Source organism: Lepeophtheirus salmonis, chromosome 2 (genome assembly GCF_016086655.4).
Source record: "Lepeophtheirus salmonis chromosome 2, UVic_Lsal_1.4, whole genome shotgun sequence".
NCBI classification, from domain to species: Eukaryota; Metazoa; Arthropoda; class Copepoda; order Siphonostomatoida; family Caligidae; genus Lepeophtheirus; species Lepeophtheirus salmonis.
In genome coordinates, this window is record NC_052132.2 from 32,168,408 (window position 1) to 32,178,370 (window position 9,963).

The 9,963-nt window shown below is 34.0% G+C and overlaps 1 protein-coding gene across 1 annotated transcript; it reads left to right on the top strand.

Annotated features, from left to right (window-relative positions):
* The first annotated feature begins 8,897 nt into the window (after positions 1–8,897).
* LOC121132235 (collagenase) lies at positions 8,898–9,744 on the top strand. The gene has a single exon (XM_040727620.2). The coding sequence runs from the start codon at positions 8,931–8,933 to the stop codon at positions 9,696–9,698; it is 768 nt and encodes a 255-aa protein (XP_040583554.1). The 5' UTR covers positions 8,898–8,930; the 3' UTR covers positions 9,699–9,744.
* The last annotated feature ends 219 nt before the right edge of the window (positions 9,745–9,963 follow it).

Consider the following 9,963-nt stretch of genomic DNA (forward strand, 5'->3'; position numbering starts at 1 on the left):
TACCTTGAGTGTCCACTCTTTGCCTAGCGTCCTTTAGGAGGACTAAGGCATAGAAGAGTAGCTACAACATAATAATATTTTAGCTATTTTTTTATAGAATTTACGCAATCTCATCAAAAACTTATGTGTACTTATTTGCATTAAGTAATGAATATTTCTTTGAAATGTTTATCAAAAATAAACATTGTTACAACATAGTTCGTTAAAAATTTTATTACTGTTTTCCATACATAAATAAAATGAAATTGTACAAATATAAGGCAACAAACACGACCACAGAACCGTGTATTTGTACTACTACAGCAGATTCTACAACCTAGTTAACATTTAAAAAAATTCATTAATATTTTCATTACATAAATTTTAAAATTCGAATGTCTTCGTTTTCCTCATTCATGGCTTGATGTCTCCCATAAGATAGGGAGGGGCATCTATTGATGAGATGGTCGGCTAGAAAAGGGCAATATCCAATGTAGGCTTGTACAATGAGTCTCAATTTTTCTCATTCGAGCTTGATATACTTCGATTTCGGCTTATTCAGCATAGTATGTGTATGTTTCATACTTTGATCTATTTTATATCGGTAAGACCAATATTAAAAGAAGAAGTATTGAATTTACTTGATTCTGTAGCTTGGAGGCGTTCCAATAGCAAACTCGTTCTAGCTCTTAGTACCCCTCTTCTCAAGATGTTCTGAAAATTCATATCCTGTAGTGTCAGAATGTTCAGTCCACCATTCTAGATGTATATTTTTTTCACTTAGTCCTTTGATGATGATTTCTTTACATTTTAAAACTTCTTTACTGCTACTAAGTGGATTAAAGATGCAGCAATTGCTGATTGGGAGTCTGATCTGAGTAGTACATCGTTCAGTGTTTTTGTACTTGAGAAGAGCTTCTACACCTTGTGTTATGGCGAAAATGTCTTCTTGAAAGACGGATGCCTCTTTATTCAATGAAGCTATTGAATTAAAAATTGATGCATCACCTTTGGTGGTTACCTATCCAGCCCCAGTATTTCCGTCTTTGTCTTTAGGACTCTCCGTATAGATGATCGCGTAGGGATTCTTAATTTGACTATTATCTATCCAAAAAAAAGTTTCGGAACGAAACACCAGAAGTAAGATTATCACGTCTAAAAAGTGAGGATGATAAACTGGGTTGAAAAAGAGCTCAAGAGTCTGAAAAAACAAGATATCAACACCTTTAAACAATAGAAAACGTATCTCAGTATACAGAGCTCAAGAGTCTAAAGTCTGAAGAAAGAAGAAATCAACGCCATGAAAGAGAAAAACAACATAAGAGAATAGTAAAATCTTAAGATTGTGAAGAAGCTAGAAATCAACGCTTATCATCAAGAAAAAAGAATAAAAATGTATACAAATGATTTTTGTAGGTACCATCTTTTACTAGTATGACTTAGATTTTTATTGCTGGTGTTATGCGTTAAAATTGAATTAAAATGGTCACTTGCAGTGAAAAGGTCATTGAAAGGTCACTAAGACCATGGTAATTAAAATTTTAAAAAATCCTTGAATTTAGTGAGACTGAAACGTAATTACATATTTTCATATTTATCAGTCTAATATTTGGGTTACAGTATGCTAAATAAATAAAAAAGGCCATGAGCTATATTTCAATTAACTTCAATTGACGTTATTTTGAACATACAAATATCATTTTGCTGAAATAGTTATAAAATATATTTTATTGTAAATTGAGTAAGCTCAATTTATTGTTTCTACAAAAAAGCTTTTATCTGAAGTATATGGACAGTATTCAAGAAAATACTCTGTTTTTTCTTTAAAAATATAAATTTTCTAAACTTTAGGGCCGTTGAGCAACTTCTATACAACTTTTCAAACTTTTCTTAATTTTTTTGGTACAACTAGGAACAGTTTTTTAACCTAAGCCATTTACTTTTCCAAAAAAATTGATTTTATTGTCAACCTAATCTCAGGATGTGGTTTACTCTTTACAAGGAATTATCGAAAATCAGTGATGACATAGATATTTTGGTGTGATGTCATTATTTATGAGCCAGCTAACACTGATGACCCTAATTACTAATTAGTAATATAAACAATAAATGAAAATAGACTCCAATTATTATTATCATGGAAAATCTAAATGCTAATTATTTACGTAAATAATATAGTAGGTTAGTTTAGTATTCACAAATTTTGGGTTTAAGGAAGACAAAGCTCCCTAATAGGGTAATTATTCATTACACTTATGATCTATTGCTTGTTTTTTTATATTTTTGAGGACATTCTTCTTGATGTAAATTCTAAAGACGCTCCTACATTGACTGGCATTAAAGACACAAAAAGAAAGACTCAAACTTGACCGGATGTAAACAGCGATGAACCAATATTTATTAAAGGGAAATGACCAAAGAAGAATTCAGTATAACAACGGATTTATTGGAATATTAACTATTGAATGTTTCATGGGCCAATTTTGTAAATTGTTCGAATTTCTCAGCTCATTTAAAAACAAAAGGGTTTATTTTTATTGAAGTATTGATGCATATTCATGAAACTTAATTAATTACTTGTAAATATTCATTTATAAGTACTAAAGAAACAAATGTAAATACCTTCATATATCATGTATGATAGTATCCCTTTTATTCGTATTAGATAACGTTATATCCGTGATGAAGGCGGAAAGGCTTAAGAAGGAAAAATCCTTTTCATGTAATGAGCGTTCTCCAATGTGAGACAAACTATTCATCTATAGAAATTTTAACAGGATTTCCAGGAATGCAGATGAACAGGAAAGGAAAAAGTTGCACATCCCTTGGACTATCAGTTTTAGAATTGCAATAACGTTCAGATATTCTTGTATAAGTGTACAGAATTTAAGAAGTCACTTTATATCACTTAACAGCTCCCAAGAACTATTTATGCACAAATTTGCAGACAAATACATCAAGAAAGAGAGTGTAAGATAACATTCCCCTTGTTTTCCATCGAAGAAAAACTTGAAATCAGGAGTGAGACTTGGAGCATTCAGAATGTATAATTGTTCACGAACACACTACAGCACAAATTGGATCATATATAAATGAAATTGAAATGAGTGTGATATAGATTAAAAATTCATGCCGCATGCGTTATAGGTATCAAGGACGCTGAAAAACCCTTATCAATGAAGTATTTGTCTTAGAGTAGAAGATGAATCAGGCTCGCTTTATGAAACTCGTAGAAGTATGTGATGATTCCAGAGAAGATATGGAGTAATTAATGTATTTTTGAGCATAAAGGCGATGACTCGCGAGGTGAGAAGTAATTATGGGATACTTTGATGCTCAGGGGCATCTGGATAATGAACCATCCTTGTATTCAAGGAGATGAGATCCAGCGAATGAGGCACAAAGAGGCGAGATCCCTTGACTGAGTGTAACTTTGTAGTTGAAGAAAAGATCTTATATGAGAAGGCCTGTTCCAATTGGCACGGATATCCCAAAGGGCAAATATGAACTCCTTGGAAGACGAGGGATGAGTGGATTCAGATCCATATATCCAAATGCTCCCCGGGAAAGATTCGTGCAAATCCTCATAAATTAAAAATTTTGACACACAGTTCCAACTCCTCCCTTTCCTCCCCTTCCCATTTAATTAATACCCATAATTTGAATCAATACTTCCCCAGCTAATAATTATGACGTCACAGACAATTATATTGATTCAATATCATTCTATTATATACCATATTAGTATTACATAAATTAATAGACAATAATAAAATTCTTACGCTAAGAAATTTTTGTTTGCCGAGTGTATTGAATTAATTTTAAATATTTGTACTGAATTTTGGGCGTGTGAAGTATTAATATATTATAATCATTCAATACTGAATATCGTATCATGAGTCATGACATGATACAATACACGTATTGTTAGAGCTCTAACATTTAGCATAAGAAAAATAATAAAATTTTGTATTTATTTTTTTATTATGACTTTTTTTTTTAATTTACACCCAAGATAGGCGAGAATGTGTCCTTCAAAGGGAGAAGTAAAACAATTAAATAATGAAAAAAGAACTCTTGAGCAACGCTTATTATTTATCATTTATGGCTTTCATAATTTGTTATCAAGTAAATAAATTTTGTTCTGAGACACCTTTCAGTCGAATATTTGTGATCTTCCTATCAGCTGTTTCTATGTGATCTTCCTATCAGCTGTTTCTATTGATTTTTATGAGTGGACACTTTTACGACTTAAAGTAACCTGACTCTATGGTATTATGAACTCCAAAAATGTATTACATTACATAAGATTTGGTTTTTTATAATGAGGGCTTCTCTTAAAATTCAGGTTATTTCTTACTTAATCATTGATAAGATTATCAAATCAATGTATATAATAATTAATAACTATTCGGTAAATACTCATTAACCGTTGGCAACATGACAAATCCAGAATGCTAGCTAGCATAAGTTTTTTCAAACTTTTCCTGGATAAAAAGCTAGTCGAGCGTATAAATGATTTGCTGATTTTGAAGTTAATACTAACAGCAGATATTGAAACATTAAAATTCTTTAGAAGTTGATTAAACTGGATTTTGAATGCACATTGACTTTGTGAAATTCTAGTATATGTTCCTGTGTCAGCTCTGATAGTTTTTTTTTTATAGTCTATCTATTAGATTTGGGCATTAGGATGTCGCATCTATGTTTGCTTTTTTAGCTACACAAACACAAACAAAGTCAAAATTTGTATAATTTTACGCAGATTACGAAAATGGTAAAAATAAAACGAAAATTGAGCATCGCTTCGAGGTTTCTACCCCACTTGAAATTCTAAGAAAATCATTTTCACAGATTTAAACAGTGAGTCTAAAATTATAAAAAATATGAATTTTTGAAGGGTATTTTATTAATGATATCAGTGTAATCTCTGGCAGAAAAATTTACTTTCAGAGGTTTCATATTCTGGTTTTAAACAAAGTACTGACAAGTAGATTTGAAAAAAAATGTTTAGATAAGCGAGTCTACAGTAGTACAAAGATTTTTGGTAAAAATCTAGGGCTGACAATCAGTTCAAAATTCTACCCTTAAGAGTAGTTTTTTGCTACGTTATGAACAAAACTGGAGAGTATACAGGAATCAGGGATCAAATTGTCGCCTACTTTAAATCTTGATAACTTGAAGACGACATTATCAAATAAAAAACCGGTTACCAAATAGGAAAGCTATTCTTGTCAGCTGACGATACGTAGTTCAGTTAGCATCATGCCATCATCATATGTGGAGATAAAGAGCCATAAGTCGAACGAGGAGCTTTTGAGGTCCGCCGTAGTCATGGCATTGGTTAATAATGGAGGTGAAATCTCGAATTCAACGATTGCTTCAACCTTAGGAGTGAATTTACGGACTGTTCAGCGTATCCGTCAGAATCTAGAGGACACCTGGGATGTTGATGCCACCATAAAGAGGGCCCCCAAGGAGGAGGGCGCCGACAGGAAGGTCAAGGACACCGACTTTGTCGACAAGGTGAAGAAGATGGTTGAGGATGACCCTACCAGGTCCATGAAGGTCATGGCGAGGGATCTGAGCTCCCATGAGAAAACAACAGGACTCAGCACCCTGCCATGTGTCCAAAATCTCCACACAGTGGTTAACCGAGAACTGTTATGACGTCGTAACCAAGGATTTGTGGCCTCCTAACTCTCCCGACCTTAATCCTTTGGACTATTTTGTCTGGGGTTATGTCGAGAAACATACCAACAGACATCCCCTTAGCACCAAGACCAGCCTAATGGACTCCATCAAGGAGGTATTTGGCAACATGGACAATGAGATGGTCAGAAGAGCCTGCGGCCGGTTCAGAGGCCGTATTGAGGCCGTTATTGATGCCAATGGGGATTATATTGAATGAATGAGAATTGAGAGTATCTCAGTAAACATTTGACAACCATGTTGATTACGCTAATTTTCTACTTTCGCTAAAAAAGATATCTAATTAATATTTATACATCGAAATGAAATGTTATCATCAGTCCTAATACACAGTTTCTACTTTAAAATGTAAATAAAGGTCGAAAAAGCCAAAAATGCAAATAAAAGCCAAAAATGCATATAAATCTTATTTGCATAATTTGGACATTACTAGTTATTATCTATGCTCACGCTTGCTGCGTTGATAAGTGAATGTTCCGGTTTCCTACTTAATAGTATGGACGTAGTGAAGGGAAAAAATAATTTGAAGCTAGTGGCAATTTAGAAATGTTAATTCAAAGAGTATTAATGTGATATGAAGTCCGTCGATTTTAATACTGGCGGTACTCAACCCTCTGAAGATATTTGACAGATAGGACAGGACAGTTGGGGCACGGCAGTCTTCACTATTAGTGATGAATGGTACTTGAAGAGGCCATAGATGGTCTTTGTGGTATGACAAATTTAAAATTTACGTGTGTCTCTTTGAGGACTTTTCCCTGGAACGTAAAAAGTACGTAACTGTACTGGAATAGAGGTCCAGCAATGATTTAATACAGTTCAAGTTGTTGTTTTTTTCCAAAGATGACGTATTTACCTCGATATTGAGGGCAATTTGTGATGCATTCTACTAAACAGAATTTTTTTATTCGAACGTTTTTAGCAGTCCAAGAAGAAACAAGGAGTTAAGAAGCCTATGGTTGATTTTGTAACTTAATTGCATGGTCTAGCAAAGTTTGGTGTATTTTTTTTTACAAATTGCAAGGCCTTATTTCTGGATGAAATTATCTTCCACGTTCTCGTATACTTCATCCCCAGAACTGCGTGCAAATAAAGTTGCCCATTTTTGTCTGTCAAGTCTCCCAACAGTTCAGCATCTTATTATAGAATTAATGCAGATTAAGAACCAATATTTTCTTTCAAGATGATGCTATTTTTCATTTTATGTATATTCGCCCTTTTGATGCCGTGTTTTAATAGGTATTACAGTCCACAGTCTTTGATTATGCACAAAATCGTGTAACCCTTAGTCCCCATTAAGAAGCTCGGTGGCGCTAAGATATGGACATATGTGCCAAAGAAAAAAATAACTGATGTGCAAGCTTTGCAACTTCAGTGCAAAGGCCAACAGGAAGTCTGTCCTAGAGCTGCATGAACAGTGTAACAGACACAAAAAGAATGGGTTGCACTAAAAGAGGAACCAGACTATACAGATGCTGCTCAACGTCATCTTTCCAAATAAAAACAGCGATGAAATCTTTCACACTGATCTGGTGAAACGTCTTGGTATCTGCAAACATCCCCCTAGCCCAGATCGACAATAAGGAGCTCAAAGGCTTTTGGAGAAGTACATCTGCACCAACATAGTCAGGACCATGGACAAAAGAGCAAGGAGATTGTGTGCAAAATTAAGAAGAAGTTGAGGACAAGTTTTTGTTCTTTTCTATTGATGAAACGACGAACAGTGTGGGTAGGCCAATGTGTGTAGACCTGATAGGGCTTTTGGCTGGTTCATACATGGAAAGGCCATCAACTCTTTTTTGATCGTGATCCTTAGAAATGACCTGGACTACGACAAGGTGCTACTCCTCTAAACAGACGGTGATGCTTACTGTGTCAAAGCTAATAAGGGCCTAGAGATCATTTAGACCAACCTCATGCACTGTCTCTGTCTTATCCACGGCCTCAACAGGGTGCCGAACGGGTCAGAAAACTTTCCGAAATGTGGGCATTATTCCCAAGCTTCTAGAGCCTGTTCTTACAAGCTAGGTAACATGGCTTGAGGAAGCCTTTTACTACTGTGAAAACTTCTTCACCCTTAAGGAGTTGATTTAGCAAATGCCTGAAGACGAAACAAGTGCCATTGAGTAGTCCAAGAAACTTTTTGAGGATGCATCCCCTGCGCAAAACCTCACCTTAATGAAGCCAAACTTCAAGGTCCTGAAGGAGAGCATCAGGAAATATTGTCTCCCTCCCAAACTTGCCCATCATTAAGAAAGTCCATGAGAGCCTAACTATTTCCAAGTTTGCTCAGAAGCTGAAGGAAATTTTCAAGAAGAACCCAACATTTGAGAATATGCGTAATGTTTGTTTAGTGCTCTGTAGTGAGGTAATGGCTGCCGTAAAGGCAAATCCCAACATCATAGTGAGCTTCAACAACGCCCCCATGACATCCGTGGACAGAGAAAGAGCCTTTAGCATTTTCAAGAACTTTCTCACCAATGCAAGGAAGAAGCCAACAGTAGACGACCTGAGGAATCAGATTATTATTCAGTCAAATAAGGGCTTGCTGGAATAAACAAATATAATATGATATAAATATTTAAAACCAATGTAAACCCTTATTTTCTGAATTTATTTGCATTTCGGTTTTTCATTTGCATATTCGTTGTTTTTTTCTGGACTTTATTTGCATATTTAGCTACATTTTTGTTCATCATTTGGACATAATTAGTAAGAACTATCTCATCCTCGAAGCCAGTTATAGTCTTCTTTGAAGACTAGTAAATTTGGAGAGCAACAGATCGGAGAAAGAGCTAGCAAATATACTAGAACTGCATTAAGAGAATAATCATGCACTGACAAATATATTTAGAAAATAAAATATATATACAAGTATATTACTATAACCATCATGTATTATCAAAAATATTTCCTAAATTTGGTAACTAAAAGTAAATAAAACAATAGTGATACAAAGCATATTTGTTTCTAAAAATATATTGTATTTATTACATAATTAATCCATTCTTGAACAGGGAGAGTTATCACAAGTTTAAAAATAAAATAATCAAGGATAATATTCTTATTTTATGTATTTACTTCAAGAAAGATTAAATAAATATTTAATTAGTTTATCAATATAGAATACTCCTTGTATTTATATGGGTTGATATTAATATTATTATAATCATTCAATTTTGTATAAATATGCTAAAATAATTGAGATTAATTATTATATCAAACTAATTTTCATAATCATGAGGACAGTATTAGTATTTGTGGCTATCATTGCATCTGCTTTTGCTAATCCCAAATATCCAGATACATGTGGTTTGGAAAACAAACCTTTAGTGGATTCAAAAATCGTTGGAGGGCAGGAAGCAGCAAGGCATCAGTTTCCATGGCTAGCTTCTGTATCAACCAATGTTGCTTGTACTGGTTCTATTTTGGATGAAAATTGGATTATAACTGCTCAGCATTGTATAAATCCTAATGGTGGTGCGGAAATTCGTGTTGGGGTTCATAGCATTGCATATGGGGCAGATGAACCATATATGCAAACCCGAAAAAGTTCCGAAATTCATATATCACCAAATGGAGACTTTGCTTTGATCAAATTGGATATTCCTTTGGAGTTAAATGAATATGTTCGACCCGTTTGCTTACCAACACGTGCAGAAGCTAATGATACTTTTTTTGGCGAATCAGTGACCATAACAGGATGGGGTGTAAATAATTTTGATAGAACAACTTACCCCGAATTATATTTTGCTAAAAATGTAAAAATTATTCAATGCAGTTGGCCCGAAAATATTATCTGTACTGATGCAAATCAAGGAATGGCTGTCTGCTTTGGTGATAGCGGTGGTCCTCTTAATTACGAAATGGAAGATGGAAAGTATATGCAAATTGGAGTCAACCAATTTGTGACTAGTTTGACATGTGTTGGAGGTATCAATGGATATGCACGTCTATTGTCACATCTAGACTTTATTCAAGAAATAACTGGAATGGTTATCGAATAATTAATTTATCATTTTTCTTAAATAAAGATTTCATAAAAAAAACTCATATAAACTCTAATTAATTTTGTCCAAATGTAAACAATGAGGCATAAATAGCTAAATATTTAGAGAAGGAACACTCTTAGAGATATTCTACAATTTTAGAATATAGATGTGTGATTATTAGTTTTTGAAATTAAATGCGTATAGTGGGACGGAGGATGTCGTATTTGATTTGGGGAGAGGGGGCATTTTTTTGTATAAAGATATCATTCATTTCTGCTCA

What these genes read in the sequence shown, in the direction of transcription:
- LOC121132235 (XM_040727620.2), top strand. Translation starts at nt 8,931, where the DNA reads ATGAGGACAGTATTAGTATTTGTGGCTATCATTGCATCTGCTTTTGCT.